This window comes from Engraulis encrasicolus, chromosome 12 (genome assembly GCF_034702125.1).
Source record: "Engraulis encrasicolus isolate BLACKSEA-1 chromosome 12, IST_EnEncr_1.0, whole genome shotgun sequence".
NCBI classification, from domain to species: domain Eukaryota; kingdom Metazoa; phylum Chordata; class Actinopteri; order Clupeiformes; family Engraulidae; genus Engraulis; species Engraulis encrasicolus.
Window position 1 is genome coordinate 11,959,424 of NC_085868.1, and position 27,380 is coordinate 11,986,803.

General features: G+C 41.0%; 2 protein-coding genes across 2 annotated transcripts in view; one reads left to right on the top strand and one right to left on the bottom strand.

Annotated features, from left to right (window-relative positions):
• Window positions 1-24: 24 nt before the first annotated feature.
• zmp:0000001301 (rab9 effector protein with kelch motifs) lies at window positions 25-14,115 on the bottom strand. The gene is made up of 18 exons (XM_063212544.1): window positions 13,500-14,115; window positions 13,172-13,244; window positions 11,680-11,722; window positions 11,499-11,577; window positions 9,684-9,772; window positions 8,651-8,797; window positions 8,470-8,521; window positions 7,304-7,404; window positions 6,391-6,476; window positions 5,869-5,950; window positions 5,671-5,756; window positions 5,399-5,486; window positions 4,133-4,181; window positions 3,752-3,839; window positions 3,311-3,411; window positions 2,077-2,161; window positions 1,749-1,853; window positions 25-766 (listed from the first exon to the last, which is right to left on the bottom strand). The coding sequence occupies exons 1-18, from the start codon at window positions 13,559-13,561 to the stop codon at window positions 662-664; spliced, it is 1,521 nt and encodes a 506-aa protein (XP_063068614.1). The 5' UTR covers window positions 13,562-14,115; the 3' UTR covers window positions 25-661.
• A 2,844-nt stretch (window positions 14,116-16,959) lies between these two features.
• The window catches only part of mfsd14ba (major facilitator superfamily domain containing 14Ba), a 32,984-nt gene continuing 22,563 nt past the window's right edge, over window positions 16,960-27,380 (top strand). Inside the window, exons 1-5 of the mRNA XM_063211658.1 lie at window positions 16,960-17,415; window positions 18,677-18,775; window positions 19,933-19,995; window positions 21,987-22,114; window positions 25,836-25,950. Coding sequence (XP_063067728.1) covers window positions 17,338-17,415; window positions 18,677-18,775; window positions 19,933-19,995; window positions 21,987-22,114; window positions 25,836-25,950 — 483 coding nt within the window. The 5' untranslated portion in view covers window positions 16,960-17,337. The remainder of the gene's footprint in view (window positions 17,416-18,676; window positions 18,776-19,932; window positions 19,996-21,986; window positions 22,115-25,835; window positions 25,951-27,380) is intronic.

Genomic DNA, 27,380 nt, shown 5'->3' on the forward strand with positions numbered 1-27,380 from the left:
GTAAAAGTTTGTAGTACAATTTTTTTTATTAGAACATTACAGAATTAGACTTTTCTCTATATTTGTTAGACTTCTAGAGTATTGTATGACATAGAAGCCAAACGCCAGAACCAAACAGTAGTAAATACCTTCAACTGCGACAAAACAAAACATTCCTAAAACCTTATTGACCAGATGCTTTACTGTCAGACCCATTAAATGACCCATGCAGTTAAACCAACACTAAGGAAACTGTCACCTCACCCCTCTGTGTGGGGGTAGGAACACAATATAAAAGCATATTTGACTCCAGAGTCTGTTGGAAATGGTGGGGTTCTAATGCAAAGCTCCCTGGGCTCCTTATGAAAATGCAGTGCTCACACCTGAGTTGTCTGTTTGTCAATATTACATTTTTTACTTCAAGTTAATTAACAGCCGTGTGAAAAGGTTATTATCAGGCCTATCTGGCACCCCAGCGGGCGTTTGGCCAAGTATTGCAATAGCCCGTCTGTTAGTTTGTCTGTCTGTTTGTCTGTTTGTCCATCCGTGGTGTGTGTGTGGCCTGATGGGGAGCCACACACACTTTGGGGCAAACACACAGACAGATCTACGCTCTATGCTTCACATAAATAAAAAAATTAAAAAGTCAACCATCTGTGATTGCACTTGTTTCTCCCCGATGTCACATGCCCTTGAACTGTTGCATGATAGACAGCAGGTGCTCGCTGCGTTTTTGGATGTTGTTTTGTTCTTCCTTGAGTCTTTCTTGCTCATGCAATACCTCTTCCTGCGTAGAGCATGAAATGAAAGAATATATTAAGGGGTTGAATGGAATTATTAGGGAATCTTGAATGAATGAATGAATCTTGATCACAAAGAAATGGATGGTGTTAATGTTGATTTATGTGCATATGTTTGAAATCTAAAAAGGTGGGCAGACATTTTTCAGGTAAAACATTTTATGAGTAAAATAAGGAAATGAGGTGCATGAAATGAATGAATGAAAAAAGGGATTAGAGTAAATGGGGATTAGTGTAACTTCGTTGTGTTGTAAGTCCTGCGTCTTAATGTAATAATGTTCTTCTTCCTCTAGCTGCAGCTACTTCAAGCAATGTCAGACTGATTAGGCTCTTTACAGCAGTGATTCTCAAACTGTGGGCCGGGGCCCACTGATGGGCCCTGAAGGTATTCCAGATGGGCCTTGATATCATTTTTTTTTTTAAATCTGAATAATATTTGAGAATGTGTTGCTGTTGACTATTTTTTTGACTTTCTATAGGGTTTTTTTTGGGTCAGGGGTGGGCCCCAAACATTTTTGAAAATGTCAAATGCTGGGAACTTAGGAGCTTTAATGTAGCCTACTGTACGAATCCAATTACTGTTTCTAACATAGAGTGAAGGGTACAGCATGCACTCAAGGTTTTCCCATGACCTCGAACACATCTTTTATTGTGTTTGAGGGTGGCATGCCTGTGTGTGTGTGTGTGTGTGTGTGTGGGTGTGTGTGTGTGTGTGTGTGTGTGTGTGTGTGTGTGTGTGTGTGTGTGTGTGTGTGTGTGTGTGTGTGTGTGTGTGTGAGAGAGAGAGAGAGAGAGAGGGGGGGAGGGAGAGAGAGATAACTTGTGTATGTGAATGTGTGTTGGCCATTGTATGTGTGTCTGTGTGTATTTGCATGTCCGTTTGTGTTTGCATTTCTTTGTATGTGTGTGTGTGTGTGGTTGTTGATGCATTTGTCTTTTGTATTTATTATACTGCTAGTCCCTACGTACTCGTAGCTTGCACAGCTCCTTCCTCTCCTTATCGTTTTCCTCTGCACGCGCTCGCAGCCACGCCTCGTTCTGGGCCCGGTGTTTTTCCAACATTTCCTGAAGTTCCTGCACAACCAGAAACGTTTCACTCAGCATCACATACATATTCAACATACTACACTCCGCTGCATATATGATATTACTCCATTTGTTAAAAATGACTTTATACATACAGTCATGGGAAAAAATCTCTTGCCAAGCTAATGCCAAGCTAAACATCTTTTCTGCTCAAACATCTTTGCAAAGATAACTTCTAAGTACGTAATGACACGCTGACATACTACAGTACCTGCTCCTGTTTTTCGTGGTGGACCCTGTAGGCCTGTTTTTCATACCGTAGCGCCACAGTAGCCTCGGCTAGTTCGGCCTTTTCACTGCAAATTGTGACAAATAATTTGTTACAAGTAATTGAAATTACTGTCAGGAACACATCAGACATTTATTCATGAGCATGATGCACTGCCTTTCATTAAATGTTTTTTTTTGGTATTAATAAAATGTTTCCAAATTCGTTTCAGTGGATTATCAAGGTGTAACAGGGTGAAAGGCATTCTTCTCAATTAGCTTTTCCAAATGTGATCCAGATCTGTCGTTCTAACTCATGATAAATCACCTTACAAAAGAGTGTCAATAATGGCACTTTTAACAAATAATGAAAAGGTGTCACACCCCTGTCATCTCAGGAATTTGTCAAAGATCACAAACTGCAGTAGCCTGGAACTCAGATCAATTAGATCAATTGGACAGTCTGAAATGAGTCCATGGACCACAATGCAGTAAGGAGATACGTTTGACCGACTGTTCAGTGAGTTAACAAGAGAGACGAGGGAGACAGAGGGAGAGACAGCACTACTGCGGGGCATACAGACACAGAGAACAGACTTATTGAATCAGACAGCAAGGGGGTTGTTTGTAAACAAGATTATCAGCGAAGAATGGCAGGCTTTTGACTAATTCTGTATAGGTCAAACATCAGTCAGACACTTTTGCAAGCTTGAAGTAATTAAGGACATCTTGTCTCTGGTGCAGGTCATTGACATTTTTATGTAGCAGACATCAGTTGGTACAACCACAGCTGTCACTCTTTCATTAATTAACCACAGCTGTCACTCTTTTATTAAGTAAATAGATTAAATAGTAAAAAAACCCAAATAATACTGTATATCAACATATCTATACCATATTTGGGTTGTGTAAGAGTGAAATAGCCCAGTTACAGAATGTTTTACTAAAGAACACTATGCTAGCAATGATTATTTTCACGAACATACACAATTTTGCATAACATATCTAATAGTCTGAGCAGACGGCAAGACGGTTTGTGTTGAAGAAATGCAGCATCCTGGCAGGATTATGCAGATTTAGTTTAACCTTCAGATGACCAGGAGCAGTCCCTGAGTATAGTTTTGTAGGTGAGAGCCAAGGCCTTGTGCCTAAATCCAGCCACTATTGATAGCCAGTGCAGGTTGAGACAGAATAATAACATGGGCGGTTTTAGACTATAGTGAGACATGAAATAATACCTGTCTAGCTTCTGGAACTCTTCGTCCAGCATGGCAAATGCTTTGTGGATCATGTCAAGTGCTTCATCACGAATTGCAGTGAAATCCCTGTGGCCTGTTGGCTAATAAAGAGGGCGTTATTAATAAGCATGCTTATGAGCGTCATCATCATTTATAGCAATAGCAACAATGATGTTTATGATTATGCCATTAACAAAAAAGGGGGAATCACATGGTACAACCGCCCAAGATGGCTATTTAGACTGGAGCGGAGCTCGGGATTCCTCAAATCCTTGATTATATTCATGTGACGACGATAACTTTGTGATAAACACAGTTTGGTAGCAATATAACAGTGTAATGAGTAATGAGCCATTAACAAAAAAAGAATAAACAACTTATTGAAAATGATTAAAATACAAAAATTGGTCCGTCTGTAAATCAGTTGCATGTGTTTCATACCTCTGCAAGTTCACTTCTCTCATAGGATAGGCTTACTGAGGATTTGCTCAGTTCATACTTCACATTGGGAACCTTTGTTGCTGCGAAACTGTAATGGAATAGAAGAGAAGTATAGTGAATGAAACTGACTGAAAATTTGAATAACAGTCACAAGAGTCTCTCACACGAAACTAAAATGCTCCACCAGCACAAGTCTATAATACTGTACAACTCACTGTTTGGCCTAGCCAAACAGCAACGGCTGCCAGAAAACACACTTGTAAAAAAAAAAGAAAAAAAATGTGGATTCTTAAATCCCACTTGTCAAACTTTATCCAACGCAAACTCCACCGCACTTCTAAGGTTGTTAATTCAAAGTGGCACATGCGGCCCGGCTCTCACCCGTTACTAACTCCTTGGAGACCAAACTCAGAGAGAATCTCCTTCATCACTGTGGCAGAGATAAAGAGGGCCATCATGAGTTATAAATGCCTCAAACCCCCACACAAGATGGCTGTGTGCAGTACAGCAGTGCTTCTGTAATGCCTGAGAAACGTTGGCATCACAATAAATCATATAGGAAATAAATATACCATATAGGAAATATACAGTATTGCTCGTGGGGTGACATGAAGAGTGAACAGGTCCAAGATAGTGTAGCGCCGAGCCCCTTGAGTGGACTGTGTGTGTGTGTTTCCCCAAAGGATACCCTCTCTGTCTATCTGTATGTGTGAATGGTGAATGTGTGTGTATTTGTGTGCGTGAATGTTGTTCCCCACTCCCTTGTGTGTCTTCTAGAATTTTGTGCGTGCCAATCAGTTTTGGGGTGGGTTTTGATTGGGGGGAGGTGTCCGGGCGGGAATTATTAAGGAATTAGATAGGATGGGTAGTGATAAGGGATCGATAACGTTAGTAACGGTTAATCAGAGCTGAGGAGAACTTGATTAAGGCCAGATGTGCGACAGTGTGAGTGTGAGTTTATTTATTGTTTAGTGTAGAGTGTTTGTTGTTTTCCTGGGGGACACCTCCTTTTGCCCGTTTTACACTGTAAAAGGGCAGGGATTAAAGACAACACTACATTGTATCTGCTGCCTCCGACATCCTTTTTGAAGTGGCTACCGCTCGGCGCTACAATATTAACACATCTGTATCACGCTGTTAACAAAATAAAAGCTCCCAAGTCAGGTGTAGAGCTGGGCAATATGACGATATATATTGTTATCGTGATAAAAAATTGTCTATCGTGCCCTTTCTCCTCTATCGTTTATATCACGATAAACTGATTTTTACAATTTTATACAATCTAATATACTTTAATCGCATAACGTTATCACTATACACGCTCTAAGTTAATGTAACTGTAAAAATAAGAATAAAAAGATTCATTTGAGAGAAATTTGGCTTTGTGACACAACAAAATAAAGAGAAAATGAAGAGATTAACTAATAACATACGTCATTTTGGTATATGGTGATATATATTGTTATCGTGATATAAAGTTATCCATATCGTGCTATAGGTTTTTTTCCATATCGCCCAGCCCTAGTCAGGTGCATGTACAGTAGTTCCATGGGGATTTAGAAATACAATTCTCCGTCAGTTCTAAGCATGGCTGTGAAGTTTAAGGACACAGTACACAGAAGCAAATATAAATGTCAAGTAAAATACCTGGTTGTCTCTCTGATGGGTTGATTAATTTCATCACTTTCAAGTCACTGAATTCTTGTTCTTCATTTTTGCCACCAAACACATACATCTGCAGAAACAACAGGGGTGAGACTATTTTAAGACAAATGAATTGATTGATAGTGTATTTGTGCAGCAGTATAATAGTACAGTACTTTACTTTTTAAATAGCACTATGTGAACATGAACCGTATGTGTGCATTTCCAGTTATTCTCTACTTCAAAACTATTTAAGACTTAAAAGACAGACTTACATGGCTGTGCAAGATGAAGGTCACATGACCAAATCGTCGAGCAGGGGGAATCCCAACATAGAGGGGGACCTTCCACTTCATCTTTGCTTAAAGAAAAGGAAGACATTCACAGCACAGTAGCTATTTTGAGCCCAATTCAGAGGTTACATCATGGGGTTGAGTAAGGGTGAACCATATGAGTGGGGACAATGCAGTTACCTATGCTTAATTTGTAGATTTCATTTGATGACGTCACGGCTCCCTCTGAGTTGATGATTTTGCCACCAAACAAATAGATATCCTGAGTAGAAATAACATGACTTATTACATGAGTTATCATTCATACAACTGTTTTGCTATTTGTTTCTTTCACACACAACACAATGCGGTGACCGGATTCAGAAGATGCTACAGATCCGGTGCTTTAAGGGTAGTACAAATCCAGTGAGCATATCCAATTGCTCCCCATAAGGACATGGCTCCTGTTATCAATTTGCTGCAGCAGTTGTAATATATTACAAACAGCCCTGTGTAATGTCATAATAATGTAGTAATATCATAATAATAAAGTATTTTCAACAACAACATATTACAGCATTGTATTCTGGATGTATGTACGTATGCTACTGGAGACCTTAATTTCCCTCAGTATTAATAAAGGATACTCTACTCCACTCCATTCCACTGGTGGAACGGCATACATGACGAGGCCACTGGAGCTTCCAGCCATAGGCCCCTTACCTTATCTCGGTGTGACGTAAGGGTCTGGCCAGCAGACGACAATGGAGACTCCCCTTTGACCTCCCATTGTTGCCACTCTAGTGTACCTAAAATACAGCAGCAACGTAAAAAAAATCTTAGTCCATTCGACGTTCCTGCATTATACAATTCTGCAGAGAGGTAGGTTTAGCTGGACTATGACCCTCTATATTCGTGGACTACAGCCCCCCAGTGTGCATTGGGAAGCCTAGGGTTCTATGAGAAGGATACAGCTTAGAAGGTGCGGTTCTTAGTCACAATTGGGGGACATTAGTCCATTTTTTTTAATACTAACCCCTTAAGGCGCAGCATTATAAATTAGCAGTTACCAGAATGGCAATGACCAAGTCGTAATGTATTACTAAAGGCACCGTGCACTGTCATAGTAGTGTAGTACTATAGTAGTTAACTTTCAATTATGTATTACAGCATGCCACAGGAGCTATGGCGTGCATTAAGGGGCTACGGTGGGATTATGATGAGGTCAAGGGGGCGTTGGGAGGGTTATGATGAGGTCCGGGGGATGTTTATTCAAAAAAGGTTGCGATCTACTGGACTATGGGATTGGTTCTGTTGATGTTACAATAGTCCAACATAGAGTACTGTTTATTGAAACTTCTTTGTGCAGAGCCCTTATTAGGCTGTGGTTACCAAAATGTTAATGACCCAGTCTAACTCTTTGAGACCCATTGATAAGCGTATCTGCACTAAGAGGCTACAAAGGGAGATTTTTCCCTCACGGACATTGCTTTTGGTTTAAACAATTCGGACAGTTTTGACAGTGATCCTGATGATGAGAACATGACTCGAGAAAAGTACTTAAATAGCACTTATAGTGATGAAGATGGTTGAGAGGGAAATTGTTAAGCTCCGTCCGCACAACCCTCCTGTTTACCTGTGTGGAGAACATAGATGTCTTTGTAGTAGCACTCATCCTCTCCACGTCCTCCGAACAAGAACATTTGCTCCCCAACTGCAGCTGAAGAGTGGTTATACCTACAAAGACGGGAAACGAGCAAGGTCACATGGGACAATTCCCAGCAGTCTTCTCAAAGAAGAAGAAGAAGAAGAAGAAGAAGAAGAAGAAGAAGAAGAAGAAGAAGAAGAAGAACTTCAGCTGGCCAAGGTCCTTCTAGTAGTGAAACTATAGAGACCGTGCCAAATAAAGACTTACAATGGGAAACAGATGTCCCTTCGATTCATTTTCACATGAGGTCACCTCTCGACTGTTTGTCAGTGCCAACAAAGCATAGCAGCTATCCCACCACACAACTCAAGAGTGAGCTTGTGAAAATAAACTGTGAGCCATATGACCAAGTTTTGAGGAGCTTTTGTGGGGGTTCTATTTCAAGAGGGTCTGTATATGTTTTGTTGTGTGTGTATGTGTCTGTGTGTGTGTGTGTGTGTGTGTGTGTGTGTGTGTGTGTGTGTGTGTGTGTGTGTGTGTGTGTGTGTGTGTGTGTGTGTTTGTGTGTGTGCCACAGACATCCAAATCCAATCGCGTGTTCTGTTGAGCTTCCTCCTCCAGCTCTGCACGCACAAGCAGTAATCGTCTTTTTGCCTTTCCGAATGGAGGTCTGGCAAGCTGCATGTAAGGCCTGGGGTTTCTGTTTCTGTTTAACAGCATTGTGCTCCCACCCCCCACGGCCCAAAAGAGGTGGAGCATTGTCTATAGGTTTTTAACCAAAAACACCCAGTCCACACGTTGTTGGAAATATTTGTTACAATGGGGAAGCATTTGCTTCACATTTGTGAGGCACTGCATTGGAGTTATCAAGTCTTTCCACTGTGTTAAATCAAAACAATGTGGTAAACCACATGTGACGGACACCACTAATGCTCGAGAGCTAATGTGAGTGGTTTTGCCATTCCCCCCAAAAAAAAGAAACAGTTTGGCAAATGGCATTCGGAGGTATCTGCTGACAAAAATCACACCAGCAATTACTGTGGAATTTGAGCATATCAGTAGTGTAATCTGCCCAGACATGCACAGAGACTCATGGCTGACTTAGGGTACACAGGTGATTGGACTGAACATGTGTGGTCAGGTGAGTTAGTTACCTTGGAGACGGTATGCTCCCAGTTGTCCTCAAGGGCGTCCAAAGCATTGAAACTGAATAATGAAACAAAGTAATGAAAGATTTACTAAATTCACACACAACAGTGGTTTCACTAACAATATTCTGTGAAAGCTTCAACTAACAGAATTTCTGGGAAAAACATCAGTGTTTGACAAGCCAACCAGTGTTAAACATCATCAGGTCGTCATTTGGAACGCCGTCGAGAAGCCCGCCATATGCATAGATGTTGTCTCCAATGGCAACAGAGCTATGGTTGAGAGTTCTCAGGGACATACCACTCACAGGAAGCTTCTCCCATGCCAGTGACACTAAGCAGAGAAGGGTGGAGGACAGCGAATCAGATTAGAGCCTTACTTTTTTTATGATTTGTTGAGGAATTGTACTAGGACAATCATTTCACTGACATTTTCTGAAAGATTCAGACAGTTTTAGATTTTAGACAGCTGACAATGCTATTTGCAGACAGGCAAACTTTTTTTAACCACCACACCTTGTGTTGAAAATGTTGATGCATGAAACAAACAAAAAAAAAATAGTAATGGCTGAAAAATCAAGCACCGTTGAATGCCTCTTGAGATGTGCGGTATGGAGCAGGGCTTGACATTAACTTTTTTGCATGCTGGCCACTGTGGCTAGTGATTCTCCCGAGTCAGCAGCCATCCAACTATTCTACTAGCCACAATTTAAAAAAAAAATCATGACGCTGTACATCTAACCTCAGAAGATGAGGTGCTTAAAGCCAGACAGTGCATTCTACATGGGAATAAAACAAACAAATAGAAACTGACTGAACTGTTTCTTGAATTTAAATACAAATAATTGATCCACAAGGGGCAAAGTGCAGAATATCATGTCTTACCATAAAAAAAGCTACCTGCCAAATTGGCTAGTGACACTGAAATTTACACCAGCCACAGCCAAGTTTTACCAGCATTTGGCTGGTTGGCAGGTGCCAGTGTCAAGCCCTGGTATGGAGTGATGTGCAGTATGTCTTGAACAGAGCCAGTTAAACTTGAGTGGAGCAAAATGTAAATAACTTACGAAAAAATCAATCGCCTTTAAAAAGATCTATATCTATAATGTACAGTGCAATTTAGAGAAATATTTCCAAGATTAAAAATGCATGAGATTGTAATTGGCCAAATTCATTCATTTAGACAGGTGATGGCAGCTCTGCTACAAACGTACACTTACCAATATCAAAGCGATAGACCCCTGGGAGGCACTCTGCCGCCTCAGGGCTGGATGAACCACCAAACAGGTAGACCTTGCCCTTGATAACACTGCAGAAGAGCAATACATATCCTCAGACTGAGAAATAAAGCAAGCATCAACTGAAGACACAGGCGATTGAAAATATACAAAGTATATGGGTCAGTGACGTTTTAGCAGTAGCACATGTCAGGCCGGCACAACGACAGCCAGCGCCACGACAGTATGGGTTTTTTGGTTAGTTTCTTTGGTAACACTTTACTTGACGCCGGCGTCATACGTATGACATAACAGTGTCATAACAGTGTCATAATAGTCTCATGAACGAGTCATAAACATAATGCCAATGTCATAGACGTTTTATGGCCATGAAAAGTTGACATTGTTAGGCCTGTGTTTTGTCCGAATTTCACTTAAAGACAAAGTCATACAATGTTTATGACATTGACATAATGTTTATGACACATTCATGACTGCATTATGACAATGTTATGACACCGTTATGTCATACTTATGACGCCGGCGTGAAGTAAAGTCTTACCGTTTCTTTATAGTGGAATATCTAAGAAGCATATTCATTGCAGCATATCAACAACCAATTACTAATTCATTTATGGGCATTGAATGCAAGGGGCAGTCATGGGTTAGCGGTTAGGGCGTCAGACTTGTAGCCCAAAGGTTGCCGGTTCAACTCCCAACCCGCCAGGTAGGTGGGGGGAGTAATTAACCAGTGCTCCTCCATGACTGACATACCCTGAGCATGGTACTGCCCCGCCGCACTGCTCCCTTGGGACGCCACTGGGGGCTGCCCCCTTGCACGGGTGAGGCATAAAATACAATTTCGTTATGTGCAGTGTACAGTGAACACTTGTGTGCTGTGGAGTGCTGTGTCACAATGATAAAATTGGGACTGGGATTTTCCCAGGTGGGCTTTCACTTTGCTTTTTCTTTCAATGTCGTTACTCCACCTGACGTTTGAGCCCAAAGAATGTCTTTCACCCATACACTCATTTTATAGCAAAATGGTTCATTTAGCAATTTGTATGGATGTATGAGTATTGTAACTGCTATGCTGAATAAAAAGGTTGTGAAGGCCCAACTTCTTTGACTGAATACTGAATGATATGTTAACCTTGCCAGATGGCATACACACCTACTCAGATTGTACAGTCACAACTCAAGAGTTTATTGACAAAGACAGAGCGAAGCTGCTTCACTGGCTGCTATAGGATGCAATAAATGCTATTGTGGAGTAGAGAGTAGAGTAGAGTAGGGTATCATTTATTGATCCCAGGGGGAAATTAAGATGTCAAGTAGCATACATACATACATAAATATAGAAGACATTAGACACAAGACATTACACAAATCCTTACACATATATTATTAACCATATATAGCTCACTCTTACATACATTCAGCCCAAGGCAGCTCTCTCTCTCTCTTTCTCTCTCTCTCTCTCTCTCTCTCTCTCTCTCTAAAACACACACGCACGCACGCGCGCGCGCACACACACACACACACACACACACACACACACACACACACACACACACACACACACACACACACACACACACACACACACACACACACACACACACACAAATACAGACACACAAAACACACCTAGACACACACCCAGACACACACACCAAATGGAGTGATCCAGTCAGCAATTTGTGTGTACTGTATTGCAGCTACTACTGTATACTGGATTTCAAAATATCGTGAAGGCCAAAATCATCACGATTGAATGCTTAAATGGCAGATGTGTGAGTGTGGTACTGTACTTGCCAAAGACTGTGTCCCTCTCTGGCGGGTGGTACAGCGCCACTCTGTGGCAAAGCTTCCCATGTCACATAAGTGGGAGAGACTGCAAAAGACAACCAAATGGATTCATCATCATCATAAAACATTTGTATAACGTGTTATGGTTTTGGGTATATTACATCCTGAAATAAATGGTCTTTCTTACCCGTGAGCATGTGAAAATCTTTTAAGTAGGATGGATTGGTCTCCTGTTCATACATGAAACAGATGTGAAAGGGTGTTGATTAAAAAAATGTTGATGAGGATTATGAAATGTCTATTTTTAGTCAACATTTGTCACTGATAACCTGCAATGTCATTTTTCGTCATTCAGGCTGGTGTGTAAGAGCAACCCCGTCTCATGCCATTTCGTAGTACGGTCACGGAAATAATCATTAACATACTGTCATCAGAATTGTAATGGCTATGTCTTAATCTGTTACTTAAGGCTCTCGGTAATGTCATAGCAAAGTTATTATGATGTAGTTGAGTATTTTCAGCAAATACTGAATAGGCCCGCTAGCGACTTAATCTGCACTAAGAGGCTACCCATAGACCAGATTTTAAATGCCTCTATTTTGGCAGTAACCATGGCTGGAGACAGTACGTTTTTGGGCTTTGTGTCTGGTTAGATTTTGAAGGTCAAAGTATAATTCTGCACTGTGATGCTGAAAGTGGTCTTCTTTTGGACAATATATCTAAGAATGGCCTAAGGCAAGTGTTTTCAAATTTTATAAGAATGTTCATTTTCAGTGAAAAAAAATGATCATTTTTGAAGGTCAAAATCTGCAGTGCAGAGTCACTGCACGAGATCATTTAAGGCGAAGAGTCAAATTTCAAGGCATTTGGCTTTTAAACTCCTCTTAATTGCGAACTTTACGCCCTGAGACCATGCTTTGATTTCTACGCCTTACTTGGACTCGATTAACTCTATCCTCTTTTTAATCAATAAAAAAACACAATATTACTTCCACCATTCAAAATTATGCTTTCACAAATGGTGAGGGTTGATGATTGCTGAAGCTGCACTTTTTTTGCATTGAGTCCCCTCGGAGTAGAGAGAGATTAATCTTTTAATCTTTTAACCTATCCTAACCTATCATCTGATGCGCTTACTACTGTATGTATCTACATCATGCACATATATTCACTCTTTTTATTTGCACATACCGTTGCATAGAGGCAAGAGGCCCAGAATAATGCACTCCTACTAAAACATCTGCCTGCTCTTCCTCCATATTTAATTACATTGTAAATTTAAAGCTGTTTTTAATCTAAAGTCTATCTGATTGTGAACTGTAGAGTAAAATATTAATGACCACTTAAACGATTAGTATTATCACTGGAAACAGTACACTGTTCTGTCTATTAAAGCAATTACAGTTGACTGTGCCAATGTGTGCAGCCAAGGCGTTCAGAACAAGACCCGATAGTGTTGTGGAATGTATATCCAACACCATTGAAACAACATGTATGGTAGATCATTATTATTGAGATCATACAAAGATGTGAATATAACCAAGACCTTTATTGTCATTATGCCGTACCTGCCTGTAAATTGAAAGGTGCAAAGATATGGGTACTGTAAAAACTCAATTGTGAAGTATTGTGTACAGTATATTACATGTGTATTATCTAGGCTAACTGTAGTTTCTTACCTCATTACTAGTGGAGGTGGCACCACCAAACAAAAATGCTATATTGCCAGCTAACGCAAGTGCATGGCCATACCTGTGGACAAAGGGGGAGAAACGACATAATAGGCAAAACGGCAGTAGGCTATACCCTTGTCCATCCGACGAGGAACCACAGTGCTTATAGGCAAAATGGCTGAACGTCTTAGCCATTTGAATAGCAAGTGCATACCATTGCTGAATAGAAAAGCATGTATGGGCTAGTAAAGGAAGAAGAAGGCAAGACATTCCAGTAGCCTACACACAACACACTAGACACACACATAGGCTAGTCTTTGAAGAGATCATTTACCTCGGGCTCGGGGGTTCTCCTCTGATCTCTTTGTCCAGCCAGTGCCCGCTTGCCAAAGCCATTTGGTTGTCTTGAGTGTCACCTTTTGTCGTTAATACTACCCTTTCATTAGAGAAGGACAGGTTTTTTTTTAAGTAGACAGTACAGTTGTAGCAGACAGACTAGTCTTTGTCTTAAGGGAACAGCATTTCCTACTGTGGGAATAAGATGAGGTGCTGTTGCCTAGTGATGATAAACAAAACCTAGTGGTAATGGGTATCATTGACAGGGCTTCCCGGAATTTGGTTTAGACCAGGCTTTGTGCTCTTGTATTCACCCAGGGGTGGAGCAATAGGCAGGGCAAGCAGGGCATTTGCCCTGGGGCCCAGGGCCCTCCCATAGGCCTTGTTGGTGGGGGGCATATTGTGAACTTGGCAGATCGTATGGGGAGGCACTATAGGTCTTGCCCTGGGGGCCGGTGGGCAATTATTCCACCACTGTATCAAACATAAGCAGGTAATTGGAGTGCTTCTGGGTCTTCACCTTTTTTCCTTGGTGCTCATCAGTGTAGGGGCTCTCAAACTTGGTCCAGAAAGACAGATGCTGAGGCACTCAAGGTTGCAATTTTTTTACTTTTTTATTTGGCTACAATGCCTACGCATTTCGGCCCTTATGGCCTTCTTCAGGGTGTATCTTGATACGTACTCTTGATACGCCCTGAAGAAGGCCAGAAGGGCCGAAACGCGTAGGCATTGTAGCCAAATAAAAAAGTAAAAAATTGCAACCTTGAGTGCTTCAGCATCTGTCTTTCTATTCCACCACTGTATTCAGCTAAATGCATTCCAGTGCCATGCACTGTTTGAATTGTTAGAGTTCTGATCATTCATTGTTATTAGTTTGGCCTAGTTCACTAGTTTTGTTTTACCCGTATAGGCCTAGCACTAGGCTACTTTCCTTTCTTTCCAATTTCTTTCTACTTATGAATCATTGCAACTTCCAAAAGCTAAGTGGTGCTCATATGTTTACATACCCCAGCAGAATATACACTTTCTTGGCGATTTCTCACAAAATATAAAGGATTACACAAAACCTTTTTTTTCACTCATTGCTAGTGACTGGCTTAAGATATTTATTAGCAATGTTCTGTGTTTACTCTTTCAAAAGCATGATCACAACCCAAACTACCCAAATTACCCTGTTCAAAAGTTTACATACCCTAGTTTCTGATGCTGAATATGGCCCTGTTTAACATCAGGAACCGCTCTAAATTGTTTGTGGTAGTTGTGGATAAGGCTCTTAATGTTCTCAGATGACAAAACAGCACATTCTTCCTGGCAGAATGGTTGTTTCCTATACTATTGTTGGGTGTCTTGCTGGAACCTCACATTTGACGTTTCCACTGAATGGCTCAATGATGTTGAGATCAGGAGAGTGAGACGGTCGCTCAAAAACTTCATTTTATTCTTTCTGAAGTTAATGACGGGTTGATTTGGCTTTCTGTGTTGAAATATTGTCATGTTGGCATGTCCAAACAATGGACCATGTGCAGTTTCAAGGCTGATGTGTGTCAAGTTTACTCCAGTATTTTTCACAGGGCAATGTTTTCATCATTCTGCGAGTATGGACCAAAAGTATAGTGCATTTGTAACTCAAATGTCCCCATGACATCAGTGGTCCATGACCATGTTTCACAGAAGGGATGGTGTAACTTTCATCATAGGCTCCGTTGACTGTTCTCCAAATGGCACTGTTAATAGTGGCTGAAAAAAAGTTCCATATTGATCTCATTTTTCCAAATGACTTTGTCTCAGGCATTCTGATGCTTCTCACTATGCTATTTGGTGTATCATATGCAAAATAACACGTTTGCAGTTTTGTAGTAATGGCTTTCTCCTGGCAACCCCCAACAGCCCATCTTTCCTCAAGTGCCTCTTTGATGTACAGTTTAAAACAATTTTTCATGTTGTCCTATATTTCACCTGAAGTTATTTTTTGGTTGTCCTATGCCTCCTGAACAAGTTCCCTTGCAATGATCATTGCAATGCAATGATTCCCTTGCCCAATGGCTTGATTCAAACCAAACCCCCTCATATCGCATTTCTGAATTGAAATTCCAACAGTGCCAACATGACAATATTTCGACACAGAAAGCCAAATCAACCCGTCATTAGCTTCAGAATGAATAAAATGAAGGTTTTTGAGCGACCATCTCACTCTCCTGATCTCAACACCGTTGAGCCACTCGGGGGAAACCTCAAATGTGAGGTTCCAGCAAGACTCCCAAGATATTATAGGAAACAACCATTTTGCCAGGAAGAATGTGCTGTTTTGTCATCTGAGAAAATTAAGAGCCTTATCCACAACTACCACAAACAATTTAGAGCGGTCCTTGATGTTAAACAGGGCCATATTCAGCATCAGAAACTAGGGTATGTAAACTTTTCAACAGGGTCGTTTGGGTTGTGATCATGCTTTTGAAAGAGTAATCACAGAAAATTGCTAATAAATGTCTTAAGCCAGTCACTAGCAATGAGTGAAAAAAAAAGGTTTTGTGTAATCCTTCATATTTTGTGAGAAATCGCAGAGAAAGTGTATATTCTGCTGGGGTATGTAAACATATGAGCACCACTGTAAGTTAGAGGGTGCTGTGGTGTTATCTCATGCACTTTCCCATGGGGACCTGAAGTCGGGCTTAGGTTGTTTTCCTGTCCTGCCCCATCTCTCACTCTTCATTGACTTCGTCTGAAATAAAGCTCATAAAAGCATCCTTGAAAACAAAGCAGAGTTAAACACATTAAATGTTTAATAATAGGCCCTATGCTTATAATAATGTAAACTGCCATGTAGACCCTTGCAGTTAGAACATGAAATTGTTTTTCAAAACTGATTGTGTCCTGGAGATATTTTTGCACTAGCCTACTTGGCTACGTCGTAAATGTCAACATTCAACATTTTTAGGCCTTGGTGCATGGCATCAGGGGCGGTTCCAGACATTTATTCTTGGGGTGGCAAAGGGGTATGTATTTCAGGGGGGCATGCTCCTACACTAAAGGAAAATTATAAACAGTATATAATCGACACACACACTAATGTGATACAGTGAATCCCTTAAAGTGAAACCCTGCAACCTAAAGTTCTATGTCTGAAATGATGTCAAGCATTAAGGCTATTGGTCACAATCAGGGCTCTTAATTGGGGTGGCAAATCATATTTCTGGGGGGGCAAATGCCACCCCCTGCCACCCCTTAGAACCGCCCCTGCATGGCATGGGTGGACAGCACCATATCAATCAGTGAGAAATCAACAGATGAATTCTTCAGTCATTTCGCCTACCTTGCTAGAAATATTGTCAGTTAGGCTATTCCAAATGAAACAAATACCTTACCCTGTCTTTCAAGGGCATTCTATCTGACACTGTTCGAAACCAATGTGTGAAAATATTGCATAATATTAAATAGATTGATTCACCTGGGCCAACCCGAGCATTTCACCACACGTGACTTCCGGTCGCCAGTTTGACGGCATGCGGATGCTGATTCCAGATCAGCCCGTACAACGCTTTCGCTGTTGGGTTGTACTTCACAAAACGGCACGTACCTGACGTGGGATCAGTCGATGCCCGAAATTCCCAATGAATGTACAGAGACGACAGCATTCGTAACAAGTGTAGACGTACACGGATTTCATTCAGCGGTCTGATTTTGAGTTGCTGGCCATAAATTGATCTGTTGGCTTCACACAAAGATTCGCAGTATTATCAGCCGTTTGTGCTGAATCCGAAGCCAACCTGGAGGAGGCAGGAGTATCGAAGATATGCACTCAGCATGGATTTTATGTAATTCCAACAGGATGTGAAGAAATGGCTCCCGAAAAGGAACAGAGAGGGACCAGTCGTGTGATCTTGGTCAAGAAGATAATTATGCGGGATGGCAATGTGGTGAGATAAATCGCGTCATTCATTCAAACCATAACTAGAAAAGATATCCAATGTTGTTTTCTATCTCCGTGCCGTACGGTTCTCGCGGCTACGCGAGCTAAAGGCCTTGACTAATCTCGAGACGAGACGAGCGATGTCGGTTCAATTTGACAGATGTCAAGTATTGTATGAGGAATGTCAACGGAGGTAGCTCTAAACGTTGTGCTGATGTTTTGGGAGGTTACGAATTTATTTTCAAATGGGGATATCTAGCAGTTTGACAGATGAAGTACGATGAACCAGGCTGGTTGTTTTCTATTAATGCTCGTGCATTTATCGATTCAGGAAGAAAATATGTTGAAAATCAGTTGCTTATTTGACATAGCTGAACATGCATGCTGAACAAGCAAAACATGAAACACTGTCCTTGGTGCTGTTGACTTGAGACAGCATTTCGTGTTAGCTCATCGCCGTGGACTCCAATGATGTGCCCGCTTCACTCTTCGTGGCAGGATAGAGCTCTATTACATAACGAGCGAGGCAACTGGCAGCTTCCAGTCCAGTGAGCAGGGAGCACAAGCTGTTCGTGCAGACTCCATCAGCATCGTTGATTTATGTTGCACGGTTACTACTACTACCTCACTCCGTAGTACCACAGAAACAGTCCAGTCATTTAGATGGCTGTGGTTAATGTTAGGCCTCAAAGGTTTAAATGAACCAAAGGGAAAAGAAACCGATTGCCACCTCGGTTAGGCATGCTCGCGCGTATCACTACAGGTCTTTGTTATGTTTCATCCATATTGGTTTTAGCTTCAAAGTGTCCAGTATAATTTGGTCACGTCTATTCATACAAAGTTACAATGGCTGATTTGGCGACAAACTTAAAGTGTCAAAAAACAAAAGCTGGAGTGATATGGCCTAGGGTAGTTTTTGGTTGGTTCCCTCCTAGTCCTAACCCAGTTGAGGTTGTTTGTTTGCAAAATTCCTCTTTGCGGGTCATAAATAACCCCTTTGCTGTTTGATACATCCTAAATGTGTTTTGCTATATTTTTTTCTGTCTCTATTTAAAATGACTTCTAATCCACCCCCCCCCCCACAAACACTATGCACTTAGCAGGTGGACAGAAGTGTCACTGCATGTTATATTTTCCTAGTATTTCCATGTGATATTATGTGATTGTGTATTATTCTATGATGATATTTTATGATCATATGAGGATATTATATGATTACATGTGAAATATATCTTATTTATAAGCTCGTTGTATATTTTGTACAATAGGCACAAGCAGGTATTGGGAAAGCCAGTGTGGCTCATGCCGTGGTGGTCATCTTCCTTGAGTTTTTTGCCTGGGGACTGCTTACCACCCCAATGTTGACGGTAAGTTAATAATGTCATGGACATTTTACCACTACCCCATTTTGCGTTTGCTAAAAACATTCAAACATTTCAATCAGTCACATTTGTAATACACATAATGTATGTTTGTAATGATGTAATATACATCACAATATACATATATTAAGTAGATGATACAGTCTGGCACAAAAATAAAATGTACATTAATAGGAAGTGACAGTGCTGTAAGCTAATGCGCTTTTAATTCTTATCATTTTGATTGGCAGGTTAAAACATAGAAGGTCCTCTGGGGAATGTATTACTTTAGGCTATTGCATTACATTGGACTTAGCAGCCTTTTTTTAATATCCAGAGCGACTTAGAATAGTCCATATGAATAATCCCTTGGTGGTTGTGTTGTTATGACCATCTGAATAGGGTGGGCACGATTTTTTAATATCACAAAATAAGAAGCCTGACCTTTTTATTTTTCATATGATAGTGAGTGGACTTATACCTAGTCTGGTCTTATACCCTCCCTTGTACTAATTTCATACAGATTGTGAATTGAGCTGAAGCTTACGGATGGCAAGGTCATCTTGGCTACTGTATAAACCTGCAACAAACCCGTAGATTTTTTTTTCCACCTGAATTGTTCCGTGTCCATTTTGTGTGACGTATTTCAGTCAGTCATGTCAGTTTTGAGCTGCTTGTTTTCTGACATTTCCCGTGTTGAGCCTTCCAAAACGTGTAATGGGGGAAAAGTGCCAGCAATTACACAGTAATGCCCTGTTGTGTTACTGTTTAGTGAGCCGTATTTCACACATACACATACAAAGCTCCAAAGCTCTTGCACGTAACTTACTTAACTCTTCACAAAGCAACGTCTGTGTTTGTGATTGCGGAAAAAAAATCCATACACTATGGTTGTACATGAAGAGTTCAGATGCAAAACCCCCTAAGTGCTTTTTCAGAAAATAATCTTAATTCTTATTCATTTAATACAAAGCTATCAAATTGCATATTTTTATTATTTTATTTATGTAATATAACTATTTATATGCATTATCAAGTACATGAATGCAAAACAAACCAACAACGGGGTTCTCTAAAAATATAGAAGTGCAGGTCTTCAGAAATGGAGTTATTGGGTTTTGCATCTGAACTCTTCACATGTTCTTCCATGTTTCACGTTGCAGGTTCTGCATGAGACGTTTCCGCATCACACTTTCCTGATGAATGGCCTCATTCAAGGAGTAAAGGTGAGGTGGTGGGGTGTGTTCGGGTAGGTTGGTGGGGAATTTGATTGATGCTCATGTCGGCTTTGCCTGAAGTTTGACTGCACGTTTGAGTGACTCACACAGCACAGAAGGGGGTAAAACGGTTCATGCTTTATGCCTCATGCCAGTTTGGTGTGTGAGGAGGGGAGTGCTTTTCAGACATCTTCTGAATATGTGAATATCTTTCAATTTGTTTCTGAATGTCTTTGAATCTGTGAATATCTTTGAATATGAATGATGTCTTGTGTGCACTGTATCCATCTTTTGGATTGGAAGCAGGGTTTTTTGTTGGGCTTTTAAGCCTTTATTCAGTCGGAGAGACATGGGGGGATCAGGAAATGACCTTGGACCGGAATAGAACCCAGGCTCCCAGCTCAACAGTACAGTGCCTTAGCCATTTGAACCTCGGCTGGGGCTGGGTTGGAAACAGTCTTTAGATTGTTACCTCAGTGCCATTCTGCTCTATTGGGGACATTTTATGCAGATTGCAGAGTAGTGCAGTTTCTCCCCCCCTCCTCCCCCGTTAGATGGCATGGACTGTCTGTCTGTCCTTTGTGCTATGGGCTGGCTAGGTGTACATGTCATGTCGTTCTCATTGTGAGGATATCATGGAATATGAGACTAAAGGACTAAAGACCTTCAACTTCCCATCAGCACTGTGCGTGCGTGCGTGCGTGCGTGCGTGCGTGCGTGCGAGAAAGGGGGTGGAGGTGACATTGTGCTAAATAAAAATCACAGTCTTCCATTCTCAGCACCAATGGGAGACTAAATATATGTCAGTCTGTCAGTGTCCTTTTAGTAGAGTAGAGTAGAAGGTTGTCATGGACTTGTGTAATTTTTGTTACTTTTTATTTACTGATTTATTAGCCAACTTGATATAAAATGTTCCAATTAAGGTGTATCTGTAGTGTTTTGTAATCACTTTGCTGTAATATTTTGTGCCAGCAGCACCCCTGCGTTTCAGTGGCATATCGTCAGCTAATCTGAAATTAACGGGTGTAAAAGGCTGATTTATTATTAGAAACTTTTTGCACTTCAGGGGCTTTTGGGTAGCAGGAGTCTTTTGTGTTTGCTGTGGAAAGAGGCAATTAAACCAGCCCAGGAGTGCATTTCTCAAAAGTTGTTAGCCTGTTAGCAACTTCGGTAGTTGCCAATGGGAAAATGCATTGAAAACAACAAAGTAGCTAATGTAGTAACCAACTTTGGTCTCGAGAAATGCACCCCTGTACCTCTGTTGTTGCTTAATTCCAGAGTGTTGGCGCTGATTGCGAGAAAGAAACCGCCCTTTTATGGAAGCATAGCCATCTTTGTAATGGTTTGTTCTTTGTCAGAAATAATTCTTTATCTATTATTTTTTTTCCAAAGAAATTCGAGCTACTAATATCTGCAGAATGAGTAAGAAACTGAAGTCATTTTGCAAGGGTGTGCAGTACACAATTACAGAGCACTGCACACTTACTCTCACAGAGTGGTACCAGCGTTAACTAGGAGGCAAAAAATAATTAAGAAGCCCCAGGAGTGAACAGCAAGGACTCTGTACGAGAACATTAAATCTGAATCTTTAATTTGGGCTGTAGACATCCCACAGGTCTTCATTGGTGTGCATTTCCCTATAGCATGCCAATTCCTCTATATATGACATGCAGGGGTGATGTGATGGTACTCAGGCATGCTGCCTGATTTTAGATTTGGTGGTGTTTTTCAGCACGGAACATATATTGTCTGTGGAGATAGTTCTGCTGTATGGTAGTGACTTGCAGCTAGCATCACTAGTTTTAGTGCTGTCTTTGGTCTTACCTTAAATGTGCCCTTATTGGATTTTTATTGGCGTTATACATTCATTGTACATGTAACAGTACAGAGTAATGAAATGAAATTTTGCACTTAAGCTAAAATCCAGATGGCAGCAGTGCAAATGTATAATATGCATACATACTGAATCTAACCCCCTCCCCTCTCTCCCCTGCTACTAGGGTTTGCTGTCCTTCATGTGTGCTCCGCTGATCGGGGCCCTGTCTGACGTGTGGGGGCGGAGATCTTTCCTGCTGGTGACAGTCTTCTTCACCTGTGCTCCCATCCCTCTAATGAGGCTCAGCCCCTGGTAAGCTAAACCAGCCTGCCTGCCTGACCCCTCTCCCTCTCTTCTCTCCTCTCCTCTCCTCTCTCATCTCCCTCTCTCCTCTCCTCTCCTCTCCTCTCCTCTCCTCTCCTCTCCTCTCCTCTCCTCTCCTCTCCTCTCCTCTCCTCTCCTCTATGCTCCGATCCGATCCGCTCCTCTCCCTCTCTCCTCTCCCTCTCTCCTCTCCTCTCTTCTCCCCCTCTCCTCTCTCATCTCCTCTCCTCTCCTCTCCTCTCCTCTCTTCTCCTCTCCTCTCCTCTCCTCTCCTCTCCTCTCCTCTCCTCTCCTCTCCTCTCCTCTCCTCTCCTCTCCTCTCCCACCTGCTGTCTCTGCAGCTGTGCCACATGCCTCACTCTACCATGACTACTTCATGCAGTATCTAGTATACAGGGCCTACACAAAGCTATGGAACTCTCTCCCACTCTCACTTCGCCGTGTTCTACACTGTCTGCTTTTAAATCAAAGCTTAAGACGCACCTCTTCGCTATTGCATTTCAATCACACTGACAGGCGCTTCCACTTACTTATTTTTCATTTTATTTTATTTTCAAATGTATCTTACTTTTTTTACTTATTTAAATTAATTTTTATTTTTATTTTATTTTACATTTTAATTATTCTCCTATTTTTAATTAATTGATGCTTTGTTATACTTTCTCTACTGTTCTCTATTTGTTTTAATTGTAAAGTTACCTTGGGTATCTTGAAAGGCGCTTAAAATAGAATTTATTATTATTATTATTTTTACACAGACTCCAGTTCTGTTGGAGTTTGGACACTTGGTAAATTGTGCATAAAAATGAGATGTAATCATTTTCAAATCTACGCATTTAGGCGCAGAATAGTGCTACTATGTACATCGGTTTCATGCATAAAATATGTTTACTCAACACACATTGGCAAAAAAAGTAAATAGCAAGTGTGCTTTTAAAGGTGTGCTATGTAACTATGTACGTTTTGAATTTGATTAGCCACCTTAATCAGCTAACTGATGCTTAAATGAGTACGTACTGTGATTAAGTATGCGATTGAAAACTTTATTGACCGATCCCACATGTTTGTGGGATGAAAACCACATGTAAAAAAATCCTGAATACTAAAATCTCGAACATCGTGAGGTTGTAGTACATTATACATACAGAAGCCAACATTGCAAAAACTGTGTTGATTTTCAGGAATCTACAAGGGGTGAACAACGATATTTTTAAAGAGAAATATTCAAAATATGGAAATATTCAAGCGTGCTTGTTGGGCCTTTAATACGTGTGTCTTTGCTGTAGTTGTGGGCATTGATGGGGAACTTGACTGCAGGAGCCACATTCCAGTAACCTGGATCTGCTCTATCCTATTAAACTGCTCAAGTGGTTGTAATCGGCACAGATCTTAATCCATGTTGGAGCATTAAGGTAGGGGAAGGGCCAGTGTAGGCTTCTCACTGGTTGATTCTGGGGATCCACTGGTTGATTGAGGTGGTTGCTCATCGATTGCTGTATTTTAGATGTGAGGTAATGTAATCCTAATGATACACAGGGCAAGATGGAAAACTGAGAAAAGTTGTCTGCTGATTATCCAAATTCCCTTGATGAAAGTGATATAGTAATAAACGGTCCAAACAAAATATTGTATTTGACATATTGCTCAAAACGTTGTCCTGTGTATCATCACAGCAAGAATTTACAATCTAGCAGCCAAGTTAGACGAACCCATTTTTCCACAATATGACATCAATGTAGTTTTCTCATTATTAAGAATAAACTACATAGGCCCAGCCGTGGCTTAGTCGGCTGTGCACTGGACTGCTATGCGAGTATGCGGGCGACCTGGGTTCGATTCCCGACCTGACTCATTTCCTGATCCTCCCCCGTCTCTCTCTCTCACTCATTTCCTGTCCCACTCTTCACTGTCCTGTCTAAAGAAAGTGGACCCCCCACAAATATATATAGTCATACTACCGGTATATATATTATAATATATATAATCAAACTGGTGTAGCCTCATCATGTGCACTATTTTGTCAATGGCGTGTGGTACTATTGGTGGAGAAAAAAGTAACTACAACAGTACTACTGACAGGGCATGTCAGGACTTAGTAAAGGCCTCCTCACATCTACAATGATGACTATAAAGACAACTACATCTTTGACTTTGTAAAAATCATTATAACTCAAGTGAATGGTGCTGTTCACATTTCAACCAGACAATGACAAGCATGACAATGTTGTTGGGATCATATTTACTGTAGAGTGATTTTTGAATGAGAGTGAGCTTTCTGAACCATAACATGATGTCAGCCAATCAGATTTCTTTAGAATGTATAGACGTCATGCCTTCTGCATGAGATGTGCATGTGGAACAGCTGTTGTCGTTGGCCAGTGTGAATGGAAATACACTGTCAGTGTTTCCCATACATTGAGGAAACTATGGCGGCCCGCCATAGTTTAAATTTGGCCGCCATAGTTTACGAAATTGTAAAAAAAAAAAATGTCCGTTTTTGTTCAAAACGATTTGAATTACGATTTCCTTCGCATTTTCCTCCTGGAGTAAATACATCCTATAGAGAAAACCACAAGTGCTTGAAAGACAGAGGGATCAAAAGCCTAGTCAAGTTGTTGTAGTTAACTTGGGTTTGGGAGCAATATAAAAAACCTTGACAGAAGGGACAGTTGGGATGAGTTTACCAACACTGCCCAGGCTTTGTTTTACAGTTGTAATGAGTTAGGTGATAGGCCTTCATTGACACAGCAGAGGAGACATCGGGCTGCATATAGAAATAAATGTGTAATGAATGTGAATATAGACACTTAAATGTAATATGTTGTTCAGCCCTTTTTAATGGGAGGAATTTTGAAAAACTGGCCCTGTGACCAGCACCCCTCATGTAGAATGTGTACGCCTATGTGTGTGGAGGAAAAGGCATAGCCTCTTAGACCCTTTTTGTCTATGCGTTAACAATTTCACAGTGCTCTTAAATTCTTATCTCTGCTCCTATTTTGTTTTATTATTGTTTTCATTACATAGACCCCTGCATGAGAGACGAATGCAACTGTGTTGTAAACAGAAATGATTCACTGTACTGCATTTTTTGACAATGACAATGTACTACTATTATACATGTCATGGGTAAAATCTTATGTAGCCTTTTTTCTCAAAATATAAATGGCTGAAATGTAGGCCCAGGCCTATAGTTTCTCCATGCGCCAATGTCATACTGTACTCATTGTTTTGCCGTTTTGTATTTACGCTGCGCGAATACACCCCCCCCCCCCCCCCCAAAAAAAGGCCCGCGTGAGAACCTGCACCCCCCCCCCCCCCCCCCCCCCCCCCCCCCCCCCCCCCCGGAAAAAAATCCCTGCTGCCCCAATAGTTTCCAAAATTTCTGTGGGAAACACTGACTGTCGTTCAAAAGTTTGAGTTCACCCTAATTTTTTCAGTTATTTTTTGCAATTCAAGTTGTAGACATGTAATGAATAGCTTTAAATGGCACAAAGATGTGTAAGCACTGAACAGCCAAAGATGAAACAAAGGTTTGATTACCCATCAAATTGGATAGACTGGACAGAAGAGTGAATTCTAACCAACCAGTTTATTACATAAGAATATGTTTTTTTTGACTCAGTTCTGTACAGACAGCATAACAATAGCCATGAACAGTACTTTTAAAATGCCTGCATAGATAGTTGATAACTGCTGTTCTCCTGTGCAGGTGGTACTTTGCCATGATCTCCATGTCGGGGGCCTTCTCTGTCACCTTCTCCGTCATCTTTGCATATGTGGCTGACGTCACAGAAGAGAAGGAGAGAAGTACAGCCTACGGACTGGTAAGGACATAGCCACTTGACATGTACGCATGGCTTTCTGTCTCTCTCTCTCTCTCTCTCTTTCCCCCTCTCTCTCTCTTTCTCTCTCTCTCTCTCTCTCTCTCTCTCTCTCTCTCTCTCTCTCTCTCTCTCAGCTGATGATTGGTGGATAGTCCACATGGAGATTCAGAGATGTGGATGCGTGTTATGACAGCAACTCTAAAACTGTCTGTTTGCTTTTTATCGCTGAGTGGCTACACTGGCTTTTGTTGCAACATGGTTACTATCTCTGTGTGGTTGTTTTATTTGTGTATTTCTTTGATAAACTGGTTGGCTGTACAATATAGAAGAGGCTCAACATAAATTCCAAGGAAATGGGTCAGCTCAGCAGTCAGCACACTTGAAATAGTTCCCACCTTAACCTATTTCGTGCGAAGTAGGCCAACATGTCAGTCATGGTCAGTGCTATTTAGATTCACTGAAATTATAGGTGACTTACACCTAAGATTTACTGTATATCTCACATGGTTCACCTGTGTTTGCATTGAAAGACGGACAATTTTGAATGAATTATCCTATGCTGTAGAACGAAAGGAAAACGGGACTTCAAGTGTGCATACTCTTCTCATATTTACTGCCATGGTATGTGGCAGATTTAGCGTCTTTCCAAAGTGATGTACAGCTCTTGACACATTCTGGTGGCCGCGGGTCCTTAAAAAGTCTTAAAAAGTCTTACATTTTATTTTAGCCAAATAAAGCCTTGAAAAGTCTTATTTTGTCTTAAATTTTCAACCCAAATGTCTTAAATTTGTGGAGCTTAATTTAGGGAGAAATAGTTATGTCAGCCATGTGATGAACTTCGCGACGGAAATCTGGAGTTGTAGCCATGTAGTGTAATTTAGAACGCATTATTGAATTTTATGTAGTGTAAAGTTTCATTGTGTATAGTTTTGTGTTTTCAAACGGCTACATTAATGTAAATAACCAATTGGTTTTTCTGCTTCATTTGAACCTGTGTATGATCTTGCGAGTTGGTCCTAATTTCATTTGGAAAATGGTATTGAAAAGTCTTAAAATGTCTTAATTTTGACTTGCTAAAACCTGTAAACGCCGCGAGTTGGTCTTAATTTTATTCGGAAAATGGTATTGGAAAGTCTTAAAATGTCTTAATTTTGACTTGGTCAAACCTGTAGACACCCTGGACTCTGGCACCTCAGCCCCTGGAACGCATCTCTCTCTGTGTGCAGATGTTATCTTTAATGTTTTGAAGGAGGCAACGCTTCATTTCAATCCCATTAGTGCTTGAAAGACATATGGACATGACTGCTACACTTGCATCCTTTGTTCACCACTATCTTTTGTGGATGTTTTTATTTTTTTTCGTTTGTTTGACCAGGAAAGGTCACAGTGAGCCACAATGGCTCTACGCACTTCCAGGGAGTCCTGGCTTA

Coding starts and splice junctions, on each gene's coding strand:
- zmp:0000001301 (XM_063212544.1), bottom strand. CDS start 13,561: ATGGCTTTGGCAAGCGGGCACTGGCTGGACAAAGAGATCAGAGGAGAA. Junction 8,798..9,683: donor GGTCTATCGCTTTGATATTG/GTAAGTGTACGT, acceptor TTCTCTGCTTAG/TGTCACTGGCATGGGAGAAG. Junction 8,522..8,650: donor CCTGATGATGTTTAACACTG/GTTGGCTTGTCA, acceptor TTCATTATTCAG/TTTCAATGCTTTGGACGCCC.